The 13,947-nt window shown below is 40.9% G+C and overlaps 1 protein-coding gene across 1 annotated transcript in view; it reads left to right on the top strand.

The window, feature by feature from the left end:
• The window catches only part of LOC121069824 (melanopsin-like), a 60,517-nt gene that overhangs the window by 26,397 nt on the left and 20,173 nt on the right, over window positions 1-13,947 (top strand). Inside the window, exons 11-13 of the mRNA XM_040556316.1 lie at window positions 265-439; window positions 3,741-3,890; window positions 8,976-10,588. Of these exons, the coding sequence (XP_040412250.1) occupies window positions 265-439; window positions 3,741-3,890; window positions 8,976-9,365 (715 nt within the window). The 3' untranslated portion in view covers window positions 9,366-10,588. Of the gene's footprint in view, window positions 1-264; window positions 440-3,740; window positions 3,891-8,975 lie in introns of the transcript that reaches the window.

Below are 13,947 nucleotides of genomic sequence, written 5' to 3'. Positions count from 1 at the left end.
TTCTTGCTACTCATCCATGCAGCTCTTCCATGGGTGTTTTGAGCCAAGGCTCTGAAGCCACCTGTTATTTTCCTTTTGGTCTTTCAATTGAGTACTTTCCACTAGCTATACCCTGCTGTTTCCATGTGGTCTTTAAGTCAATCAAAAACAAAAACCATGCTGAGATTATGGAAAGAGACAGTGCTGTCACCACACCATTTTCAAAACTGCATCGTCAGTGTGTCATTAAGTAGTTCGTCTTTTTCTTCTCCCATTTTCCTTCAGAAAAACCATCCACAATGCTGTTCCCTGCTTGCGGTTCCTGATACGAATATCGAAGAATGACCTCCTGAGAGGCTCCATAAATGAATCATCATTCAGAACCTCTCTCTCCAGCCATCAGTCTCTTGCTGGCAAGACCAAGGGCACTTGTGTTTCATCAGTTTCCACTGGAGAAGCTGTAAGTCTTTTCTTGTTTCCACCAAGGAAAGTACTATAATGTTTCTCCAACTTCAAGCATAAGTTACTATAAATACATATGCAAAATTAGAGAATGGAACTGAGTTTTTTCTCAGCTAAAGATTTTTGGTCATGTGAGGTCATTTCTCCAAAGCCTTTGTGTGAATTCAACCATGATGATTTTTGATCAGAAAAAATATTGGGTCTAGCATATCTGGTTGATTCAGATGCTTACAGGGAGCATGGTTGTTTGGGTTAAGTCTTTAATATGAATTTAAAGTGTCATTGTCAGGCACCCCCCATGTTACCAACCATGTATCTCATCATTCAGTAGTTGAGGGAGATGGAGGACAGGACCATCTCCCATATAAAGTATTCTAACCTATCCTGTCTACTTTAAAGTAAGTTCAAGAAAACTTGTTCATTTATTTATCTGGTTTTTAACCCAGAGAAGTGAAAGGCTCCTGCACCTGATGTGAGGTGTGGTGTTCTGTAAGCATTGTACCCTAAGTCTCAGTAAGGATGGTGGTCTTGCTGTAGTATAGTTGCCAATGGTGTGGGGTCTTTTTCAAGGAAAAACTTGTGTCTTAGGAATTCAGCATGTATAACATGTCATTTAGGTTACATTTTGGGAAGAAATGGCAGCATGAGCCCTGTCTCTCTTTTCCAACCAAGCAGAATTAAATGGGAAGCAGGTCTCATAGCAGGAGGTTTGGAGGAGCTAAGACCAAAAAGGTCTCTTGGGGCTCCTCACAGCCCTTCTTGGCATGACCTCGCCTGCCCCTCTGCGTCACAAGCAGCTGGCCTTCTACACGGAGGCGCTGGAAACACAGGGACCCGCATTGCTGGATGGCATCCCTGGCACAGAAAGCGCCCAGAGTGGCGGCTGCAATCCGTAACCTTCCACAGAGGTATAAATCCCCATGACAGGTTGAATGGCGAGCTCTTGGCTCTTCTCTTCAGCCAGGTGGCAGTGCTCTGAGTGAGGAGGAAGTGATTCTTTGCATGCTGCACCCTGCAAGCTGCTGCTTCCAGGGGGCTGTCACTGAGAGTCAGACCATGCAGCTATGCTTCAGTGAAATCATGAGTGATTTGGGGAAGACAGGGGTCCTTGAATTGGAAATGAACCTAGGACCACAAGGAAAAACAGCATGAACAGTGCACCCATCTTGAACGAGATACCGTTCAGAGCAGATCAGTACTGCTACTGTTTTACTGTTTGGGAGATAGATAAGTACTGGACTTTGACAATTATCCATATCCAACATTCTCTCTGGTTCATTACCAGCTATACAACTTTTTTTTTTTTAGGTGTTAATGGATTAAAAAAAAAAAAGAAGGAAATGTAGCACTGAGTTTTTCCTTGAGACTGAAAGTTGCTCCTTTCAGATAACAGCATCAGGGAGGTTTTTGAACTTTTTCATGGGAGACAGACAGTAAAGCCAACACACCTGAGCAAAAAGCACACCATTCACTGGGAAACCAAACAGTACCAGGCAATGTAAGCAGAATGCCCAGGGTGCTGAGAAGAAATTCGGGCCTTATGGCGATGAAATCAAAGAGCAGAATAAAAATTAAAAAAAAAAACAAAAACACACTTTATTCCCCCCTGAGGGGGAAGGCCTGAGCCCTAATAAAAAGAATCTACCCTATTACAAAGGACAGGTTACTTTATCAATGTGCCAATAGTCTAGAAAGAGTGTATTTGGTATGGGATTGTTTAACAGCCTGAGTGAACAGTCCACCCATGTGAGCCACCCTGAGATCACGGGGACCACTTGTCTTCTTAGACTTGTGCTTGATTTGCTCACTGTAGATAGCACGTGTAGTACCATGGAAAAGTGCTAGTATAGTTTAAAAAAGGGAGGATCCTCACTCAATTTTTTTTCCTACCCTTTTGCCTATTAATTTTCCTTGACTTGAAGTCTGTTCCTAACTTCTCTCCCCATTAATCCTTTATTTGATGTCAAATGCAGTAATATCTGCTGGATCATGCATCCCGATCTGTCCTTTACAGTTGTTCACTACTTGGTTTCGGTCCATTGGGGTTAGCAGGTTATTGTGTGTGTTTGGCTGGTGCTGGTGTTTAAAGAGGTGGGATAGCATGGATAAGAGGCTTCAGCCCTTGGCACAGCTTTTGCTTACAGGTCTCAAATGAAACAACTGCTGTTAGCGATGTGCAGTGCTGTGCTGTGCCGAGCTGACACAGCCAAAGGCAATTGTTCTCAAGGCAACTGACAGCTCAGTGCAGCTGTATGGCTTTCAGCTGAAAGAACAGCTGCTGAAATAAAAGCTCAGCTCAATGACTTGCACATGACAGCAGCACAGAGTGAAATTTTGGTATGCTCCAATAAAGTATTGATGGGCAGGAATGACACTAGCAATACTGTAAAAGCTGCAGCTGTTCCCAGCAACACTTTCCGGTGTGCTGTGTACATGTCGGTACAGACAGCCAACATATTTGAGTCATATGAAGTTATATTTAGTTTGATTAAGTGAAGGAGGAGAAATAAACAGCTAGCAATACCTAAATGTACGAGCAAGGTGATGCAGTGAAATTATGCATTAGCTTCCCACTTGTGTGGAGCCCCATCTGTCTATCCCTATCTAAAAGCTGGTGTAGAAGATGGTAGAATCATAGACACTCAATCAAAAAATCTCCACAAAGTTAGGTATGATTGATGGCCTCTGCCCAAGCCTGTAAATGGAATGGCATGGCTTGCAGTGTCATGGTTGTGCTCTGTTACTGGCACGTTCTTGGAAGATTGATGCAGACCCCACCCATTGCCTCTCATCCACTGATGGTAGTTCAGAGTAGAACTGAGCCCGTGGGGCTTGTGAAGCCCTGGGTGGTCTGCACATCTAGCTGAGACATATATAAATGTGGTTTTGAACCTGTGCCTGTCCGTGGTTTTGGACCAATTACGGTCATGCAGAATGCCACAGTGCATGTTAAACACAATTTTTGGTTGCACTTGCTTAGATAATGGGATCGCATCTTTAGACACCAGGTACTAAGCAACTATAAGCATAACACAAGCAACCAGATAAAAAAGGGTGAATAACTCTGTGGTGAAAAAAGATGAAATAATTTTTCATGATTTTGTTGGTTCACAAAAATTGTCCAGGGTGAAGGACAAGATCAAAAATCAAGTCGCTACCTATGGGATTTTTGAATGTGAGACCTATGTTAGAACAGCTTTAGTTTTCTGTAAGTGTGCAAGATTTCTACACAAGTCTGAGAACTTTTAGAATTTGAGAAAGGGTGTAGCTGTCTGAAATCCTTCACCATCTATAATTAGACCTGGAGCGATGTAGAGCTTGACCCTGTAGAGCCAGCTCACGAGAAACTGCAGCCTCAACGAAGTCATTCTTTCTCAACAAGTCTGAGTCAGGAGAAGAGAGATCTGCTCCCAGAGATCTGTAGCTACAACACAGCAACTGTAGAAACGGTAAGGAAAAAAATTGTCTTTGCTGGGGAATCTCCTTTGTAGTGTCTGATCTTGCTATAGCATGTAATCTTTGGAATAATAATTCAGTCTTTATGTCCATTTGTTTCATCTGCAGGTTTTATTTATACTGATTCTAATGTCCTCTTCACTGTCACTTTTTTTTTTTTAAGTAATGAGAATGCTAATAATACCTTATTTTTTTTTCACTGATGCGTTGCCTGGTTTTGGAAAGCCAAGATCAGCTCACAGCTCTAAAGCTGAATTAAAGAGGATTCTGTAGGGTCAATTGTAAGAAGTTGACTTTGTCTCTTTGCATGTTCATCTACCCCAGTTCTGGTTCCTCCCTTCCTGACCCTTGTGTTGACATTGTGGCAGCCTCCTTTCATCACAAAGTCAGGGCTGCAAACCAGAATTTGACATGATAGAAGCCACCCTTTTTACTCTTTTCAGTGTACATTAAAATGTTTTATTTTTGTTGAGGGGGAAGACAAGAAAGAAACTCCCATTTCTCCCTAAGGGTGGGAGAGTCTGGCAGCTGCCACCCTTCCCTCACTGAAAGAGGAGATGGTGAGTATTCAGAGCATCTTCTGTGGATGCATCACACTCCTTGCCCAAACCATGGAGGTTTGGTGTCCTGCTGTGAGGAACTCCCCATTCTCTGAGGAACTTCTAAGGATGGGAGCAGTAGGTCACCCGGAAGTCAGCTTCTGCCACTACTGTATAAGCAGTTTCAAAATGAGTATTTGTATGGTGGCACAATGTCAAGCATGTTTCAGTGCTTTTTGTTCTTGAAAATGCAGACAGGATTTGCAATCCACAAGCATTGGCTGGGCTGAATAGCACCTACTTTTTTGTGGAGCTATTCTGGCATGTAGAGTCTCCGGTGTGGTAGAGACAGCGTAGCTTAAAGCTGAACTCGTTCTAGAAATTTCCAGCCATCCGATGACATGGTTCCTGCATGCATCTGCCCTGTCATGTCTTGTCATGTCTTCTTAAGATCAAGTCCTGAGAAGTCTGGGTCTTTTCCTCTAAATGTTGTGAATAGTATTGATTGACAACAGCAATGTAGGAAGTGCAGCAATTATGATAATACTGTAGAGACACAGGCTTCCTGTATCATCTTCTATCACTTTTTAAGGCTGTCTGGATGTCAGTTTTCTGGGGCAGCCATCCACCCTCTTGCTCATAAGCCTTCTTTCCATGATGCTGGTGTTATGTGTGTGGCCCAGATTTATGCTTAATAAATGTCCTTTCTATGGTGCTCACAGGCTCAGCTCTTGCTGAAGATAGGGTATGGGCTTGAAGAGGCTTTTGGTGGCAACTCTTCAGTTCCAAAGAAATTTAAAAGCTCCTGAAGTGACTATAAACCACTTGTTTCTGCCCAAAGGCTAGTTTTTCACTGCCAGTGAGGATCAGCAAAGCTGTAACATTAAACAAAGGTCTGATAGCATGAAAGGCATTGCCTGGACTGCAAAGAAACAGTGCAGCTTTGTGAAAACTCATGCTGTGCAGACTGCAAGAGTCACCTTGCTCTCCATCCCTCTTTCCTCCTTTGTCTCTCTGATCTGGTAAAATGACTGCTGTGGTCACAAAGAGGTGAAGCTTTCAGGTCTCACACCTTGAAAGTCAAGGGGAGGTGGTGATGAGTTACCACAGCCTACTTGTGGCACATGTGGTTTATCTTCTTAGGGAATGGAAAAAACTGAAGAGCTAAACCAAGTGTCACAGCAGTTGATTGCTTGAATTGGACAATATTGATGTAAACTGACTTTAATTGATAATATTGACTCAAATATTGACTTAAACTGACGTGCATGAGTGTCCACCTTTTTGTCCTGGCCTCAAGAAAACTTCTTGTTATGAAAGGATTGTAGCTGGGCCTTGGCTTCAGTTGTGGTGGCAGGCAACACAGGCTCAAAAGTTCTGCATACTTCCACGGCCCTCTATCAGTAGCCCAGTGTGTCCAAGGTTGTAGGCAAGTGGCATTATCTCTAGGTACTGGAGAGTGTCTGGCTTTTGGTGTCACGAGAAAGTAGAAGGAAACTAGACCTGAGGCAGTCTGCATAAGTGTTCAATAATTAAATATTTTAGTAACTGCTTAGCAGTTAGCTAGTAACTAAACAGCAGCTTTAAAAAATGAATGTTTAGGTATTTATTTTAGTGTTTTAATAGCATTGCTGGTCTGTATTTGACTGAATTCTAGTTATGGCACTTGCAAAAGTCATCACTTATGGAAATGCAAATGTGAACTTGTTGAAGGGTCACCTAAGTCTTTGATTTAACAAAACAGATATTTTATTTTTATTTTATTTTATTTTATTTTTTAGGAAAAGCATCTTACACTTTCTTTAATAAAACCACTTTACCACCATCTAAAAAAATTAATGCAACTCTAAATTCTTCAATGACTGAGCTAAAGATTCCTTAATCCCGTAGTTCAAGAAGCATTTGCACAACACTCTCAGACACATGGTCTGATTTTTTGGGTGGTCCTTTTGGGACCCAGGAGTTGGACTCGATGATCCATGTGGGTCCTTTCCAACTTGGATATTATATGATTCTATGATAATGTGTTTGCAGTTGTTTTGCCAAAAAAAAAAGAAAAGACGTCTCTCAAATGGAAGTATAAAAGCTATTCACCGTCTCAGATTTGATCATTTTCAAAGCAGAAAAACACACAAGACTTTCTTCTACACTGTCACAAAGATATGATCTAGCCTCATGGCTTATTGCAATTAGGATGGGAATAGGCTTGGTGTAAACTGACACTAGGAAACCTGGCATGGCAGTGAGAAGGCCCTTTTGGAAGCACTAAAATGCAGGTGTTTATTATATGGATAATGTAGGTTTGAATGCTTGATTTCAAAGGAGAGTTGCCAGGTGTGCTCTGTGCATCCAGGTTTCATATCAAGGGAATTACCCAACGTGAAATGGCGGATGTTAACTCTGACCTTGTATGGATGTGCCCTGTAGAGATGCCTATGATAGGGGAAAGATGGCTCACACTTGCTCAGAGAAGTCGTCCAGCAGAAGCACTAAAGGGAGTGGGCACCTGTTATTTAGTGCTGCTTTAAACGCTGTCATGAACAAGTGCTTCAGTTGTGGGGAAAGCTGTGTGTCCTCTGGGACCAGGATGACTTCCCTCAGCAGAGCAGTGTAGGGCAGTGAGGGGATTGGCTGTCACTCAGATGAACAAGTGCCAAGCTCTTTTCTTCTCTCTTCACTCCTCACAGTGAGTCAGCAGGGGTTGAAACCATCCCCAGATTAGTTGTCCCAAAGCTTTAGCTAGCAAGGCTCTCCCTACAGGAAAGTGGTGTCATGCCCACTAAGCCATATGCAGAGGAAACCCAACCTTCTGGTGCAGTTAAATCAGCAGAATTGAGTGTTTTTTGTTGTTTTTGTTCATTTGTTTTTGTTTTTCTAATTCTTTTGCAGTCTTGATTTGGAAGAACAGACTTTTCTTCTCTGTCAGGTCTATTTAAACCGCTATTTAGCATATTATGCTTCCCTCCAGTGGGTAGGTACAGCGGCTAGAGAAATCATTATCAATAGGTATTTGTAAATGATTCATGCCTGTGGAATAGAACTACATAATACGGCAGTATATGCCTATATCTAATTTTAAACCTAGACTGACAGAGAGAGACAAGCACAGCGAAAAGTCTGATTTTTATTTTTCAAAAACACAATATTTCTGTGAAAACAAATGCATCTGCTTTTTGTCAGTAAAATCAGACTAGATCTATGCTATGCAATTATACATTTTTCCAAACTACTTTCTGAGATGACAATCCCTAAATCTAAATAATAATAGTAATATAATAAAAATAATATTATTAATAATAAAGCCTTCCTTATTTGAGTTAAGGAACTGTTTATTTTGTAAGCATAAGGGCAACAACTGCAGCCCACTGACTAGAGGGAGACAGAGGCCTAAGAGCCATCCTTTTGGGCTGTAATCATGCTACAATCTGGTCTAACAATTTTAATAGCTGTTTCAGCATCAAGACCCTATAAATCAATGGGAATTACATGCCAGAACGCTTCAAGAATACTAAAGTTAAATTAATGAGGTTTGTGGGTTCCATAGGTATATCTGCAACAGAGGAAATATTTTATAAAACTGTTACAAGAGGCTCACATAATGGAGATATTCAATGTAGATAATTAACGTACTTTAAAACCATATTAAGAGTAGTAGGTAGAACTATAACTCTGAAAGATGCTCTATAGCAATCTCAGTAAAGCTTGCTCTTACTCTGAATTCTATCAGACTTCTTGGGAATACACATATAATGAAGTAAGCTCTGCATTGCATATTAAATGTTGATTCTCCCAAGGAAGAACCTGTAACATCTCTCTCTATCTGGCACAGTGATTTTATGACTTTAACTATCATTTTCTACAGCAAGAGAGAATTAATCACTCATGCCTTTCATTGCAAGTACATTTAAATATTAACTAACACTTTCAAAGCTTACTTATTTTACTCCATTTCTTTATACTGTGCAGGAAGAGTTATGTAAAGGTCACAGAGGAGTTGTCATCAGGGCCAAGTTAGAAATTAGAGTTCTTTCAAAACAAACAGATATGAAACGATTAGCAAAGCAGAATCTCAGTTGCTGTTCTTCCCTTCTTCGTTGGTGGAAGTACTGTCCAGTGTACAAAGCTACCAAGTTTGTGTGAGGCAGTAGAAGGAGCCACTTCAAGATGCCATGAATACAGTGTCCTAGAGTCTTTCCTGAGATCTTTTCAATGAGAGAGAGAAGTACAGTTATCTAGTACCTTGAGACATGTCAAGAATGGAAAAATTATCTTTTGTCAGATAAAGGAATAAGCTTTTCTTCTTTCTTTTTGATCTCTGATGATATTAAAGCATGTTGTCCTTTGTTTCTTTTAACATTCTGCTTTCCAAGCTGTAGATGTTAACACATCACGATTTTCCTTCTTTCTAGTCAGTGATTCAAATATTTAGAAAATAGGACCGGTGACTTGAGTAGCAAACAGTGGTACTGAATATTTCAAATACTGGTTTCCATAGACCTGTGTTGTATGATGACAATAAAGCTTATGTCTCCATTCCAGGTGTCACTGTCTTCCAGTTGTCTGGAGAAGGTGCTTGGGCAGTCAGTTCTCCACAGTCCCCCTGAAGCACTTGTGGCCAGCTCTCTAAGAGCAGCTTCTCTGCCTGTTGGTTTGAATAGCAACAATGTCAGCAGAGGAGGAGGCTCAGATACTTCATGGATGGAAACTCAAGAAAGTCAAAATAATGGAGGCCTGGACTCTATCATTAGCAATACAGTCCCTCGCATCATTATCATTCCCACCTCAGAGACAAACCTATTTCGAGAGGAACTTGATGAGGAAGAGACTGAATTATTCCACTTCCATGACAAAAAGAGTAATATGTTGGATTTAGAAGGACTTAGCTCATCAACAGAGTTCCTCGAAGCTGTTGAGAAATTTCTATCATAAGTGTGTCAAAAGAAAACTTTCCGGCAATGATTTTCTTGGCATCTTCTCCACTGAATTATACCAAGTAACTGAAGCCTTGTAGGTTAGATCATCAGGCTTTTTGTATGTTTATACGGTAGTCACTAGGCAGCCTTCAGATTTATCTTTGTCCAGACCAGTTCAGGCATTGAAACAAGCTTTCTTTCAGACTACACTGAAGGAAATGAGCAGTGGAAGATCTGGCAGCATGATCGAGTAGCATCAGTTGAGTCGTTCTCCTGCTTTATGGGGCCCTGAACATTGATTTGTAACCACAAATGCCAGCAGAAGGAAAAATAATTGAACCAAGAGCAGGGGGAGCTGCTGAATGTTTCTGCTACTTGCATGTGAAACAGCATTCATGTTTTGGCTGCTCTCCTCTGGATGGCGAAGGGAAGCACCACAAGGCCACAGCTTCCACCAGCCCCAGAGGTAATACTGCTAGATGACCTGAACTGTCTTTTAATCAAATTATTTTCAGCATTTTTATTTTATTTTATTTTTTGAAATAGGCAGCTTCCTAAACATAAATAGATGGACTTACCATGTAACTAGGAAGTAACTGCTTGCTTTTAAAGTTCAGTGATAGAAGTTTGGATTTTACCTCATCATTAGTGCAATCACCTGAATGTCGCAATGCAAGGTGAATGTGCTAAATGCAATGTGCTAAAACTTATAATTCCAACTATAGAAGCATTTAGAGCACCTTCACTTACAATGTTGATTAAATGTGGATGAATCCTAATGAATCTGTGATTAAAAGGGTGAACTTTCACAACTGGCTTGACAATTCATTGATGAGAAATAAAGTCTTGGCTGCTATATGTCACTTGTTTCTTCAGTGGAGATTCTTCTCTATTCTTCTAAAATGTCCCAGGAGGATGTCTTCTCCTACAGGTCCCTTACCAGAGGCCTTCAGAGTGGGTAAGATGTCACCTTGGGGAGAAAGCTCCACAGCACTATGGTCTTTGGTACAAGATCTGCAGTCACATTTTACTGGTGGTTAGTGTTTATTTTGTCTGTGCTTTATGCTATAGCTCAGGCTTGCAAGAACCTCCCAGCATTTTATTCCTAAGTGCATTCTTTCTTTTGTAAATCATTTTCCCTTCTTAAAACATGTTCTCCACATCTTCCCTTTCAGTCTCTGACCTTCAAATGCAGACAAGTTGAACCACATTATTCTTCACATAACATCAGTATATCTTGGTAGAAAGTTTCTCTTGGTAGAGTTTCTCTGGATATAATAGTGCAAATTTTTGCTCCAGTGAGACTAGTAGCACTCCAACATCCAACAAGTAGAAATCCAACAAGTGTCTGAACATGGGTATTTCTATTCCTGCTTTCTGTTTGTTCCCGTGACTATCTCAGTGCAGAGAGCACTGAGAGCACTTTCAAGTAGTGTGGACACACTGACTGGTCTTGAGAAGTCATCTCCTTGTTTGTTCTCCTGATGTAAAGAACAGGCAAAAAGATAGAAAGTTTGGGTGTGGTCACTTGCTGTGTTTGTTTGTTTCAATGAAGAAGATAACACACATCTTGTTTGCAACTAGAAGAGAGGATCAGGGTTGAAACATGACTGTGGTACAAACTGAAGGCCAAAGCAGCTCAGAAGAGAGAGGGATACCTCCAACCTTGCAGACCCATGCCCTGCAGAGTGTCAGCATAGCAGACCTTCAAGATGACTGAGATACTTGACTTTGGGATAGGTTTTGCGCTTTTTGGGAAGTAAACCTCTGCTGAGTTACAGTGGTGATTACTGACACAGGCTGCCAAGCCGTATTCCTGTCAAGCTGCTTATTGCAATGCTAAAGCCATCAATTCTGTTATTACTTGAGCTACCTTGGTGTCTGGAGACCCTCAGCAGAAATGAGGCCCACAAACCTCCTTATTTTTTGGAGAGGGTGTGGGGGGAAGGGGTGGTGGAGCATAGGTGTGTCTGCATACGTATGGTTGTACATAACCCCAGCCAGGCTGCAAAAGGCCGTGCCCAGCAGGCACCAGCTTTTCTGCTGGGCACAGGCATAATGCCAGGCTCACCTGCAGTCAGCTCAGCACTTCCAGAGGCAGTTCCTCTGCTGGAGGACCAGTGCAGTAAGCGGGTGGTATGGCACAGCTGCCAGGGACTGGAATGGGGACCTTCTCACCTGCAGCTCCTCAGTGCCAGGCTGCCATCCAGCATGTGGTCTGGGCCACAGCGAGTAAGCAAATCCTAATTAAATACCCCATTCATGGAAAATGGATGAGGCTTAACATACTCCTTTGCTGCCTTTGATTCTTCTTCCGTAGTTTGTTGTTTTTTTATATTTTTTTTTCCTATGCCGACTGTGCAACCAGTGACCTTACTTCTTGCATTTAATATCCTCAGCTGTAGTATCTCCTTTCTTCTTGAGCCAGATGTTGGAAGCAAATGTTCTTATAAGCCTTCCAAGTCTTGTACCTGACTTTTACTGCTGTAATTAACTCTAAATAACAATAACAGAATTTCAGTGTTCAAAGATACAAAAACATGCCCTTGAGAAGATCTTGCACTGTGGTGTTCACAGACTTGTACCGGTAGGCCTGTAGACAGGATATTGCCATATTTTACAATGGGATGAAGAAAATAAGACCTAAAGCAACAGTGAACAAATTCCCCTGTATCCAGACAAAATTTTGCTTTCTACTTTTTAGCCTGCAAGATTGACTTTCCAGTGATCTCTTGCATATGTGCTAGTACTAATAATGTGTCTCAGAAAACTAATGGGCTTTTGAGGTATGTGCAAAGAAGTGTTCCACTTTTATACTGCTGATGTTATTCACTATTTGTGCTATTGCTTCTGAAGCTAATGTCAAAATTACTGTGTTCTTCAACTGATGTAGACTAGAATGCCAAATGAAATAGCAGTAGAGTGATAAAACAAGGTTGTATGCAATATCAGATACATTTATTACCATCAGTGTGTGATTTTTCAGAAACATCAGTCACAGAGTAAATTGGTCTTAAATTGACTACTACTATACAGAAGAATTCTATGTACTTCTGTGTTGCCACATTAGACTAGATGGCACATACAAATGTACAATATTAACTGCTGATTCCCACTTCACAAAGGCATGTATTGGTTCACTCAAACAGAATAAAAAAAAAATCTTAGGAATTACATGAAACTATACATTGTTTGTTTTTCTTATTTAATGATTAATTTCAGGAACCAGCCAGAGGAATATGGAAGTTGAGTCACAGCTTTTGAAGCCTGTGCTCTGATCCAGTGAATAATAAGGTGCATATATAACTTTATTTACAAGAGCAGCTCCATTCAAGTCACTTAGGCTACTCACCTGCAACCAAGCACTTGCCTAATTGAGTCCATAGTCTGACAGGTTGGCATCTAAAATTAGAGTTCACTGACTTGGGAAAATCTGAAGTTGCTCAGCAACTTTCGATATAAGATTGCTTTAACTGGGATGTTAGAAATCACAAAAATAAAATTGAAAGAATTAGCCCAAGGCAATACGTTAGAACTGTGGCAGTAGACTCTGATCTTTGCACTACATCTGACTGACAATAAGCCAAACATTGATTGTTTCTGCTAAGTCTTTGTATAGCACAGCTAAGGTTGTGTTCCAGTTTTCAGGAGTAACAGCAAGTTCAGACCACAAGTGTAAACATTGTCTTTTACCAGTGAACAATTAATTAATTTTGATAGTTAAATAAAGGTTTCAAATATGAAAAAAAAAGATTAATTATTTGAATCTTAATAAATCTTGCTGCCTTGAGTTGGCATGAAGCAAGATTTACACTACTTTATTCTAGAAAGCTCATCCAGTTTGCAAACACCCATTTACTTCCCTCCTTCCAGGATGCACAACTGAATAAGGAAACTTTCACTCTGCTGTCTGAGAAATGTTTGTCTTCCAAAGAGACAGGTGATGCACAAAATTGAAAAGCACTGGATGGGGGGAAATACACTCTTTTTAAATTTCTTTACTCATTTTTTGTTTCTTTTTTACACCTGGTCTGTAGGCTTTTGCTTTTTTTTTTTTTTTTTTTTTGTCTTGTTCTGTCACAACTTGAAAGCCATATAAGCTAAGGGAGAGCTAGAAGCTTAGGTGTGCATCATGCAGCATTTTAAGCACGGACTCCTTTCTCAGCTGGGAACAGATAAAAATTGACTGTGGTTCAGTTCAGAAGTGCCATGAAACTGCAAGATTAGGTCAGACAAAGTGGAAGCATGATATGTAGCTGCCACTCCTGGGCAACCTCAATGCAAGCTGGTGATTATTGCTTGGTTTGCACCTCATCCATAGCCTCAGTCTATACCTTAATGTTCTGGCTGCATGCCTTGAATGGACAAGTAGTTAAGTGGAGTGTTTGGCTGTGGGATGCTTAAGTTGTGCTTGTCACACGTAGCATGTGTATCATGTAGATATTTTTAGTTTAAAAGTCAGATGCATTTACCTTCTTAAAGCAAAGTTTCAGAAGGCCCTTGTCATCTTCAGGACCCTGTGCTGGACTGAAAGAGTGAAGACATAGGCAATAACATGAGAGATTTGTCACAGCTGCCATTGCCAGCAGCACAACTTC

The sequence above is a fragment of the Cygnus olor genome, chromosome 4 (genome assembly GCF_009769625.2).
Source record: "Cygnus olor isolate bCygOlo1 chromosome 4, bCygOlo1.pri.v2, whole genome shotgun sequence".
In the NCBI taxonomy this organism is placed as follows: Eukaryota; Metazoa; Chordata; class Aves; order Anseriformes; family Anatidae; genus Cygnus; species Cygnus olor.
Note: the sequence above shows the minus strand (reverse complement) of the source record. Positions and strands in the feature narration are given on the sequence as shown.